General features: G+C 40.7%; 2 protein-coding genes across 2 annotated transcripts in view; one reads left to right on the forward strand and one right to left on the reverse strand.

The window, feature by feature from the left end:
• The window catches only part of LOC137994137 (cilia- and flagella-associated protein 47-like), a 14,433-nt gene extending 13,594 nt beyond the window's left edge, over positions 1 to 839 (forward strand). Inside the window, exon 12 of the mRNA XM_068839807.1 lies at positions 26 to 839. Within this exon, the coding sequence (XP_068695908.1) occupies positions 26 to 410 (385 nt within the window). The 3' untranslated portion in view covers positions 411 to 839. The remainder of the gene's footprint in view (positions 1 to 25) is intronic.
• LOC137995302 (tetratricopeptide repeat protein 28-like) overlaps positions 1 to 12,500 on the reverse strand; it is an 83,422-nt gene that overhangs the window by 60,104 nt on the left and 10,818 nt on the right. The window lies entirely within an intron of this gene.

Below are 12,500 nucleotides of genomic sequence, written 5' to 3' on the forward strand. Positions count from 1 at the left end.
TAAGAATTTTTTTCTTGCCTTTCAGACAACCTCTCCCGTTCGAAGCATTCTTTGCTCCCAGTTCTGATGAGGAGTTTACGGTCACACCGTCGTCCGGAGAGCTGTCTCCAGCGGGTACTGAAGGGACCCTCATTAGGGTCGCATACAAGCCCCAAATATACGGGAAAACACACAAGGCAAAACTTGTGGTCCAGACATCGGACATGCAGTGGACATATGACGTCCTAGGCACAACCGCTGACTACAACCCACCCAATGCGCGGGCAAAAATCCTGTCTACGAGTGCGAGCTCATCTCGTAGGGCAGTTAAACAGAAGAAAAATTATGTACTGGAGAACTTGAAGCTACAAAGTACTGCGGTATCTTCTCCCTTTAAGGGAGTTAGGCTGGTTACGCGCTCAGCTAGATGAAAGTCTCAGTGTACTGAAAGCAAGCGGATTTTGACAAAATTTTAAATTTACTCAAAGCCATGTAAGATTTTGTTATTGTATTGTTGGATATGTACATAATTATTTCCAATTCTGGATTTTATTTTTTTGTGTTCTTACAATGAGGATGACCAAATTTTGTCTTTTTTTTGTTTTAAACGTTTTTCATGTTGTTTGAACGATGAACAGATTCTCTGAATGTCTCTTAAATGTTAAATAGTAACAAAGCTTTTGCAGCCTCCATTATCGGCTGATATTGCTACAGTTTCAGTCGTGTATAAGCTTAATATTTTATGGTACGTTATATTTTGGGATTAGGCCATTTCCGAGTTCATGTCTGCCTCCTCTTTGAAAGCTAGGTTAAGTGCGAAGTTCTTGTGATGGTAATTAGTTCTACTGTACATATGAATAAAAACTTCGCACTTAGACTCGCTTTGATGAGGAGGCAAACATGAACCTCGAAATAACCTATTGGTTCCCGCCTCAGGAGGCTATTTCAAAAACTAGGAACTGGGAATCGAGGGATGGCAAACAGAGAACGGGGAACGATTTTCTAAAAGTTAAGGGGGAACTCAATAAAAGAGGAAACCTCCAGAACGGGGAATCTCTAAAGTAAGAAATATTTGAAAATGGAAATCGATAAAGCAATCATGGACGCAAGGGAAAAAATTGTGTAAAATTCTACGAACTTCTTTTAACCCTTTCACCGCCAAGAATGTCTAACGCCAGACGATTTTACTCGTCAATGGGGGAGCCCTCGGCAGTGAAAGGGTTAACCTTCCTTCGTAGACTTAAAACTTCCCATATGGTAATTGGATATTTCGACCAAAAAAAACCCGCGCGAAGCCATTAAAATTTACGAAATCCCAGTGGCGCGAGTAAAACTATGCAGTAGTGGAGAAATAATGGCAGTCAGTTTTGCCGTTAGCTTTATTTCACTTTCTCGTCCTTCTGCGAGAAGACTAGAAAGTCTCAGGCTAACCATTTGCAGATGGTGTCACAAAGGCAGCACTTTCTCCGGCCGGAGTTTTGATACCGCGACTTCCCATGCAGTAGTCCGATGCTACGGAAGCTGTCGATTCCGCGTTATCGCATTAAACCTTAAGGAGGCTCCTTAGAGATTTAGGGCCGCGCGAAAGCTGGGCACTAGTTTGGCCCGTTAAGCCTGAATTCACGCGCTCTTTTCTGGTTTATGTGACGTCTGCGTGACCAAATCTGTAAAATTAACTGCTAATTTTCTTGCGTTCCCTTTGGTAATTTCTTTTAATTGACTCAGTTCCAACAACGTACATTTCCTATTAAATACCCTATATTTGTTAAAATCTGTCATAGCTAATGGAATATATTTAGAAAAATGACAAATTACAGAGTCATTGGTCAAACCGTCTGAACGACCTTGACTATTTACCACTTCAAAATGTCAGACAATATTATTGCCATAATGTGGCAAAGAATGAAAAAAATTCACCGAAGGAAAGTATAAATATTGAGGAATTAAGGCCAAAAATAGGAATATATCTCCCTGTGATGAGATGTGATGTTGCCATGGTAACGACCACTTTAAGGGGGAGACTTTCTTGTCGGAGTCTCACTGAGAGCAGTGTTAGTCTTTGAGGGATTACTGTCGCAGTTTTGTATCTTTTTGATATTTTCATTTTACTTTCTGCTACCACAAGCCTTGGGACAGTAATCTAAATTGACGATAACAGTCAATCCAGGCAAAAATACGAATTCTCGATAATCGTCATTTCAGAGGTGGAGGATATGTTGCGTACCGATGCTCAACCGACAGACCGTAATACTCTTTGTTTGCCTGCTAAAATTTTTGCATAAGCATTCTTTTTATTTTTCTTGAAACTACTGTAAGTCAAAGGGAAACTGGAAACAATGCTTACGCAAACTTTTTAAGGCAAACAAAGAGTATTATGGTATTTTTTAAAGTGGTTTACTGAACCAACCGGTCGGCAGAAAGACGTATTTAATATGTGAAATTGCATGAAATGATTTCATATTAGAATACTCTGTGAGTTTTGAAGCAGAGCTGCGTCACGCTATCACGCAGTCACTTGGGTTGTCATCCTATCGATCTTGATCTCGTATTTTTGCTGGGTTCCGCGCGCCGAACGCATGCCCGCGGAGCACCATGCTTCTGAAAATATGTTAACCCGCGGATGGAAGAAATTGTTTATGACGTCATCATACCACCTGAACTTGTCATGGAGGAAATTTCGCCCTGCTAGAGCCCACGTTTTTGGCGGGAAGTTGCATGGCCAGCTTACTGCATTTGACATTGCGATTTTGCAAAAACTAGCAAAAGTTTTGAAGAGTACCAGAAATGAAGCTAAAGACTCTTTTTGATATGTCGCACAACGAGGAAACATTAGAAAGAGAGAGAGAGAGAGAGATTAAAAAAACCAGTAAGCAATGCTCAACATGAAAGTCGGAGGCTGAGAGCGGGAAAACCGTGAAGCGAAGTATCAGTGACAAACAAGCAGAGCAGGAAAGAGCCCGAATAAAGAGATGGAATTATAGTCGCAAGAAGCGGAAGCAAGAGCAAGCACGAGCACAAGAAAACAGGATCGGAATAATGGTGACAAAAACGACGAAAGAACAAGAAAGAAAATCAGAAAATAGACTAATTTAAAGCCGTGGTGAGCAGGCAGCTGGTCGTATGGTAAGCAGATATCTGAAAACAAAAACATAAGTAATAATTAAGGAGCTTCGTTTTTAGTCTTCCCTAAATATATGTTATTTACCAGCTGGGATGTCCGTAAAGCGAAAAACTGTGACCGAGGACTTGAAAATGCTGCTCATATGCATGCGGCCTCGGGCAACATTTTCAAGACAAAGGTCACAGTTTTTCGCTATACGGACGGACCCTTAGCTGGTAAATAACTTATCTATTTTTTTCCTCTCTCTCTCTCTCTCTCCCTTCCTCTCTGAATCACTTTTTTAATTGTTGACTCGCACCGCGCCTGATAACGAATGTAGTATTAAAGCGATTTACAAACTGAACATTTAAAAGAGACATCTTTATTTGAATTCTATTTCCAAACGGATTAGGTGTCAAAAAAAAAATGGAAATTCAAGGTCATCATACAAGCTCACGCAACCTAGGCTAGGATTCCGCCCGCGGTGAGCGGGACGGATGAGAAAATTCCGCCTGCTCCCGGAACCAATCACATTGCAGGATTTGCTGAATTCCGCACGCTCACACACTGAGAAAAAATATATATTATATTCTATATTGGATGGTAACTCGTGTCTCCAGACGTTCATTGGTTAGAGCACCTAACAAGATTAAAGAGGGTGCTGGGGTTCAAGTCTCATCCGGAAGTCGGAAGGAAAAGAAAGGAACGGCTTCATTTAAGTGTCTAGTTTTCTAGCGCTGGAGCACTAATGAGGGACACTGCAAATTGAAATCAACAAATTAACACAAATCAAATCAAATGTTGGTTTTTGAGGAGAGGGGAAAACCGGAATACCCGGAGAAAAACCTCTCGGAGCAGCGTAGAGAACCAACAAACTCAGCACCGGATCTGAATCCGGATCATGTTCATTGCGGCCGTGACTTTAACATCTTCAGTTCTCACGACCTGCTCCCGTCTGACCTGGTAGCTCAGTGGGTAGAGCAGCGGTGATCTAAACCGAAGATCGTGAGTTCAATTCCCACCCTGGTCAGAGTTTTTCTCTGTCCTTGTGTGGACCCATTTCCATTAGTCGCGTTAACGCTCACATGCTTCATATGGGGTAGAAAACTAGCACTTCACATTATACTCTAATCGGTAATTCTGTTGAAATATAAGTGCTACACGGTCAACGCTTGCAAAAACGTAACCCTTCCTTGTACTTGCGCATGTTCATTGCCGTGAGTTTAACATCTTCAGTTCCCACGGCCTGCTCCCAGGTGGTGATCTAACCCGAAGGTCGTGGTGAATTCGAAACACTGTATCCCGTATCCGTACCGGACTTCTTATGAACTCTATCCCTGCAACATTGGGTAGATCTAGTTTCTGCAATCATGTTGCGGGTTATTTCACAATCAGATGATTGGAGCCAAGATGTTAGCTTGTTTGTTTGATTGTATTGGATATTATTAAAAACTGAACTACGAATATCAGATTTCCAGCACTTTAATTGGCTCGCCGGACACAGGCTATCAGTTTTTTGTATATACCGAAACAGTGGATAGCGTTGAACGCGCGCGCACCTCGCGCGCGCTGGTTGGCTACTCAAACTCTGGATATCCTTTGTTAGTATATACTAAAACAGTGGATAGCGTTGAACAAGGGCGCTGATTGGCTCGTCAAACCCTGAATATCCTGTGCTATTTACCTCCGAGCAACTCGGGAAGAAATGGCGTCCCGATTTGCATCCGTGACAAGTGAACAAAACATCCAAATAAATTTTTTGTACTGTATATTATCTCACTGTTTTAGTATATTTACCGAAGTGTCGCGGCTCAGTAAATATCCACCGCTAGCCACCGACACTTCATCTCATCTCAGCGCGCCCTTGTAGAATAATTGTTAAATACTCGCAGATATAGCATTTCTTAATACACTATTTGATATTCCTGTGGGAACAATCATGATTTTGAGTTATTAATGTGTGGTAGCTGAGATTAGAGCATTCATCATTTAATATTCCGGGGCAGTCGTACCTGAAGTCGGGTTCAACTGACGTAACGTTTCACAGATTTTGTTAATTCCCTTTAGGCCTAATATCGTAAAAAGACCTTTTAGGAAGTATGACACACAAAGACCTTTCCGACAAAAGTCCCAGAAATGGATAATTCTTCGCTGGAGAGTGGGAGCAACTGTGGTTTAAACGTTACGCAACACACTTGATAGTGCTTTCGCTAAACGTTTTTAGCTAAGTGTCGCTGTGATAGACACACGCTAGAGTCACGGTAAGTTGTACCGGTAATTGAAAGGAAGAAGTCACACTTGCGTTTGCCTTTCCCTTTTTTGATCAAGTACCCAACATCTTGTATAAGGAAAGGTTTCAAATGACATACATTATTATGGAATGCAAGGATGGCGCAGTGGTGAGAGTACTCGCCTCCCACCAACGTGGGCCGGGTTCATTTTCCACATTCGACTTCATAAGTGGGTTGAGTTTGTTGGTTCTCGACTCTGCACCGAGATGTTTTTCTCTGGGATGCCCGGTTTTCACGTCTCCTCAAAACCCAACATTTAATTTGATTTGCGTTAATTGTTGAGTTTAGTTTACAGTGTCCCCAATTAGTGCTCCAGCGCAAGAAGACTTGGCACTTAAATAAAGTTCCTTTCTTTGCTATCCACGTCTGCGGCATACCGTTGGGTTGGGGGTGGAAACAAGATCGTGGAAGGGCTTTTTGTCAACGAAGTCTCTCCCTCAATTAAAGGATTATTCTTAATTGTCACTTTCTTCCAAGTTAAGTATTGTCGTTCATTTTGGACACTGAAAGCTTGATAGGGATCATGGAAAACGAACATATTTTTTTAAAAGTCCAACCCCAACATCTGGACTCGCAGGACTCGAACCTGGGAACGTGTGATTTTTAACCCCCTCACTTAACCACTAGACTACCACATCATCATCAGACCATCCACTACCAATTTTTACGACACCTCCGCCCACTCGACGGAAAGTAAATTTTAATATACCAAGTGAGACCCAGAGCAGGAAGGTCAATAGTGCTTCAAAGCCAATTTGATAAACAAGGGTTCAGTTTTCTTGTTTCCCAGATGGTAATTTATATTTTTCATCCAGTTCTGAGTGTAGTCCTGAGAAGAGGATTTCGACAACCGTCACACGACAACAGAGATGGCGGCTTATTGTAAGGGTTCTCTTTCAGAACAACTTTCACGAGTTACTTGAAGACAGGAAAAGGTGTATTATTAGCTGCAAACCCGTCAGACCGGAATGCAAAGTTAGATCTTTTGGTTGGCCTTTGCTCTCGAGTTCTAAATCCTATAAACACGTGCACTTTGCTAAACTCCTGGCTTCCCAATTTTTTTCACAACAATTTTCGTCTTTGGGGGAACAGGTGTGGCGCAGTGGTGAAAGCACTCGCCTTCCTCTAATGTGGCCTGGGATTGAGTCCCGCATTCCTATTAGCACACGTTCGATAAGTCAATATTCACACATGGCTAGCTACGAGGCTTTACGGTTAAATTCGAATATTAGGGCGGTTTATACGAGAGAAAATAAGCCGCGGCTTACGTACTCTGGCCGCGGCGTACATAATACGCGAAAGGAACTATTTATACGAGTATAAACTCCCAGGCCAGGATAAGCCGCGGCTTGAGAAAGCCGTGAACGTAGATTTTGTACCATTTATACGGGGTGTTCGCGTCTTATGTAAGCCGCGGCCAGAGTAAGCCGCCGCTCATTTTCTCTCGTATAAACGGCCCTATTCCTATTTTTTTGTTTAGAACTCTCCCTTGAGACTTGTGAGTCAAAGAAAAAAAAACTAAGCCTTGAAAATTGACCATAAAGCCTTGTAGCCACGCATGAATATTGCCATATTGAACTCGGCCTATTCGCTGCTTCTTCACTCGACTCCAAAAGGATTTTTCTCCCGGTATTTCCCTCTTATTATAACGTTTGATTTAAACTTTCCACAAAGTATTAGAGCTCGGCCATATAAACTTGGCAGACTTAACTATTAGAGGGTAATATGATGTGCTTGTTTTCTACCCATATAGACCATGTGAGCATTGGCCCTACTTATGGAATTGGGTCCACACAATGACAGAGAACAACTCTGACCAGGGCGCACCGTTGGCTTCCAGTGATACCAGTTTCGTAACTGAAGTAACTACCGACGTTAAATAAAGTGACTTTACCTTTACACTTCAGTTTAACGACTATTCACCCTTCCTTGTCCATATAAACTTGCGACTGTTGCTGTTGTTTTGTTATCCTCCAAGTCAGGCTCAAAAAAACTATTTTGCTTTATTTCTTTAGTTCCTCGCTTATGTTTTTCGGAACCTGTTGTTATCCGATCGAAACAATTACCTTTAAAATACTTAGAATGAAATTCGGGAAAACTGATCTTGCTTCGTTATCATAATTGAGAAATTGATCATAACTCATAATTGAGAAATAAGCAAGCTTCAGTGAGTATTTTCGTCAGGGCTCTCTTAGATCGCCGAAGTGAACTTCCTCGGAGAAATTCGGGACTGGCCAAAGATTACGAAACGCATTAGTGTATATATGTTACCTAATAAGTTTCCTCACATGGGCTTGTCGTCGTGGTCTTAATTTTTTTGGCAACCCCGATTTTGCTATGATTTCTTGGTTTCTTCGTTCCGTCCTACCTAAATGCCCATGGGAATCTGAGTTTTGTCAATCTTTTCCAGTTTCGCACATGCGCACTGGCATACGGAAAGCTTCTACGTCTGTCTTAACATCAGGTATCCGAAGTAGGAGTAGCATGCGAACGCAGACGTATTTCCGGCGGTCGTTTTTCTCCCCCGAAAAATAGCGTCTGCGAAACTGAGCTGCAAAACGATTTCTGCTTTTGGGTTTTTTTTGGCCAATCACGTTGCACGGGAGAACAGAGAGTCGGGTGGTCTCCGTGCAATAGGCCTTATTCACGATGGCCGCCATGTTGGTTTTCAAATTGTCATGCAAATTAGCCATGTGTTATGCTGGGGGCAAACATTGGAAAAAAAGCAAATTGCTGAAAATCGGTTCGTCGAAATATTGAAATAACATTGCAAAAAGTCCATTTTAGTATTAAAAGCTAAGTACCTTTTATAATAATTTTATATCTTATGATTGCCTTTGACATTTTGACTTTCTACTTCGTTATCTGCTCATTTTTCACTAAAAAAACGTCGAAGTAACTTGTGTAATGATTGTATTTTACTGCTTAGGTGATAAACATTCAATGAACGTGAAACAAATCATCTGTGTAGCTAAGATGTTCGTTATAACCTCTCAAACTTGTGTTGTTTCAGGGGCACCCAACGTCAATTTTCGGAAAATATCTGTTCGGAAGACGATTTGAGATCTAGAGTTTTCGGAACATTTGTTGTAAAATTTCTTGCTTGCCTGCCTGTCCTAGGATTTTCGAACATGTAAAAAATGGCATAATTGCCCATTTTTAACGGATTGTTGCCCCTAAAAGGTCACCTAGAATTTTCGGGAGCCTTTTTTCTGGCTGAAATTTTCGAAAAGATAAGTTTTGACCCCTATAATTTTCGGATCACTAGACTTTCAGCTAGGAAATCCGAACAGATAAAAATATGCCTATATCTACCGTTTAAATACCAAAATACGTTTAACAATGCTATGTTTAAGTGGTTTTGAACTATATTCTCTTTGGGTGCCCCTGTTGTTTGCCCCCTCAGAAGTGTGTCGCTAATTTGCATGATAATAGCAAATCCAGCATGGCGGCTATCGTGAATAAGGTCTATTCGTGTTATGGTTGTCACTAGCGAACCTTTGAAACGATCAACTTTGAGTAAATAACGCCAAAGAATTAAAATTCCATGCGGTGGCAAATGTTGCATTCTTTGACGGACAAAATGTTTGGTTTCAAAGGAGAAGAAAAATGTATTTGGTAAGAGTGTTTTGGACATCTCCTCTTTTATACTTCGAGCCGATTAATGTCAGTGGGCTAACTGCCGCAGGAAATGCTATTATCGACCGGTACGATACAAGAAAGCCGTAGGTAAAGTGGACGAGATTGAGGGCTAAATTAAAAGACAGTTTGACGGTGACATTACTCTTCGAGTTAAGAGATCGGCTTAAGATTAAAGCAGCGCACTGGAGGCGAAGAAATGTCTGAGTTTTGGTGACTCTTGATCGAATGTTTCGCCGTAGTAGAGGTATCCAGGAAAGCAACTAGTAAAATCAACCCGAGCGCCGTTTAAGCCCCGGAATATGCATAAACCGGATTGCGTTTGGGATTCTTAGCCCTTCACCGATCCTAGCGCTTGTTGAAGAAGCCTTTGAAAGTTTCAGTGCGTATAAATTTTTACATCAACACACCATCGTAAAGCGGAAACTGCAGGCGCTAACTTGAAGGCACAGTCAGAGAAAAGGAGACCAAAGGACATCTTACTGTAGAATATTCTAGTAAAACAATCCAAAAAGAATTGGCAATGGGTAAATAACAATCACAATATTTTTTCCCAAAAGAGCACCGCACGGTCGAAAACACCACAAGCAAGGACTTTCCAAATCGTGTAGGTAAATTGATGAAAACATCGCGTTTCTTCTAGGCCGCAATATACTTGATCGCATCCTCCTTGGTGGCTACTTAAGTTTTAGATACCGAAAATCCCACAATCTTTTTAATATCCTCCATATTGCCCGCCATTAATCTTACTTGTGTTCACATGGACGACGCGCAAGTACTTTCCGTGTTCCCTGCGTGTTGGTTCTGGAGATTTATGAACCTAATTCTGATTGGCTAAGAATTTTACGTCACAGAAATCGTTTGCAGCTCGGTTTCGCAGGCGCTATTTTTCGGGGGAAAGAAACGACCGCCGGAAATACGTCTGCGTTCGCAGGCTAAAGTAGGAGCCGGATATCATCTCGCTCTTAACAACCCAGAGGACTACGTCTTTTTTGGTCTAATGATTGCTTGCTGATAGAGTCTTCGAAGAAGTACAAAGAAGGAAGGAACCGGCCAAAGCAGTGAAAACCTATTGCAAAGCAGCTGCTTAGAAACATTCTATGATTTTCCTCTAAAAAGGAGCAACTGCAAATAAACGTAGCGCACAAAATATCAGGTCTGGGTTTTTCAGAAAGAGGAGAGGATAGCACGACATCCACTGTCGACTAACTCAGGTATCCATTGGATAGTGATTTATTTACTCCCTCTACTAACTCTGATTTACTGAACAGAGCCATCAACGTTTAAGAAAACTATTAGAGAGGGTAAGCATGACCTTTACCCCAAACGGCAAACGTTGTGGGTGAAATTAGGGTTTTGCCAAAAATGTAACAATCCTGTTTGATATTAGCTCATTTCTGTCCTGTTAGCTCCAGATATCAAGAACCGTTTTAAAGGAACGAGACAAGTTAAAATGAGAGAATTTTCACGCTTTTATGACAAGTAGGAGCCTGCGGTTTCCCGTTGGCTGCAAACGTCATACTTAACCTCTCTTTATAAAATAATTAGGATAGTACGCCCACTCTCATTGGTCAATAGCTGTGTTTTAATGAGAGTATGAAAACACGGCTGTGACATCACATGAATTTTGATTGGTTCTGTAGCCAGACGCGAGTTTTGATTGGCTGGTAGGAAATATGAGTGTATATCAAGAAAATCCGTTTCAAGCAAGAAGTAAAAAAAAACAGCATTTTCCTTCATTTGTCGAATCATCTTTGAGGATAGAGGACTTTTTTCCGTGTTTCCATACTTTCATCTGAACACTCGGGGAAGTTGGGAGAATTCTCGACAGTTATGCAAACCCTCGACTGCGTCTCGGGTTTGCATAACTGTCGAGAATTCTGCCAACTCCCCCTCGTATTTAGATGAGGCAATGGAAACATGGAAAACGTCCTCTATTGCTTAAATTGTTAATAGTCAAGAAGCGGTGATCTTAAATTGGAGGTTACCACTCCTAAACTCCCACTATTGCCATGTGTTAGGACAAGTCTCTAGGCTAGGTTACTATAAACTGCAAATGAAATAGCATTAAAAGGAGCCAAAACTAATTGTAAAATTGTTCCAACTGATGAGCAGTTACGATATTTGGAGGTATCAATACCATGGTCCCGGTTGTTCAACAAAAACAGCAACATCTGTATTTCAACTCGAATATGAAATAGTAGGGAGTTGATTGTCTTCGAAAAAATAGAGTAAGTAAAAATGAAATTACATCTATGAAAACGTATAACTACAACTATGATACAAAATTTAGGATAAAAATCGAAACTATTTACAAAAAGTACAGCAGTCAACAGTCACATGAATTTATCTAAGCTTAGGAGAGTGGTTCAAACTCCTTCACTATAGTTAGTATTAGTAATCTAATGTGGAGAGAAAAAGAGTTCCAAAGTTTCCTGCCAATGAAAAAAAGAGTAAAAGACCGTAAGTAGTTGCCTTAACAGGTTGAATGGAGAGTGAACGGGACATTAAGCCGGTTGATATTACATATATTCAGGTATTTCGAAACATATTAGTAATGAAATTGGGAGTCAAACCTTTGAAGGGCCTTATAAATAAGATTACGATTTCTATGTGTATGATGCGCACAATGCAATATGGATAGCGGCACAAGGCAGGAGTAGTTCAAAGGCCAGATAACTTTCTCCAGTGGGTAAGTATTGTGGCCAAGAACTGCCAATGACCATTTGACAACCACCATGTAATTTTTTCGAACAAATAATGTTTCCAAAAGAAACTTAAGTCACCATCGAACAGTTTCAATCTGTATTAAAATTGCAGGATTTTCTGACATATTCGTATAGCACATGTAAAAAGGCGCGTACGAAACCTTGAACACCCTTTAATTTAAATTAAACACCCAAACGTTGTAGGGTTGAAATTTTGCGTTTGAAGTAAAGCAATTTGAAATCATTTCAGGCTTTAAAAATATATTTCACTGAGGAATTTTTTTTGCTCAAAAGACGTTAATGTTTTAGTTCTCTGAACATTTATAAACAACTTAACGAAAGGGCAATTCTTTTTTTTTTTTTAAATAGGCTTGCTGATGAAAATCAGCAAATTTCGAGCACCTTTTTCAAACGTCGAGCATTATTTAAGCACTTCTTTGCCATATTTGAAGCACCATTTTCCAGTTTGCCAACCCAATCGGGATAGACCTATCGTCAAATCATTTTTGGGCAAACTTCGCAAGGCCAAAAAACTAGGAAATACAAGGTCACCTTATAGCCTATCATAGATTTGTGCTATGCAAGAAACTGCTTTAAATTAAAACCTATTAGAAGAGAAATAACGATTTCTCCAAAAGTGTTGAAAATCGCGATTTTTGGCCAAATGGCAAAAACAAACAAACAATGAAAATGTGATGTACCACAGGGTAGGTCCCTTGGTCCTCTTTTATTCTTACTCTATATAAACGACATTTCTAACTGCTCTGATAAACTGAACTTTAA

The sequence above is a fragment of the Montipora foliosa genome, chromosome 3 (genome assembly GCF_036669935.1).
Source record: "Montipora foliosa isolate CH-2021 chromosome 3, ASM3666993v2, whole genome shotgun sequence".
Classification (NCBI taxonomy): domain Eukaryota; kingdom Metazoa; phylum Cnidaria; class Anthozoa; order Scleractinia; family Acroporidae; genus Montipora; species Montipora foliosa.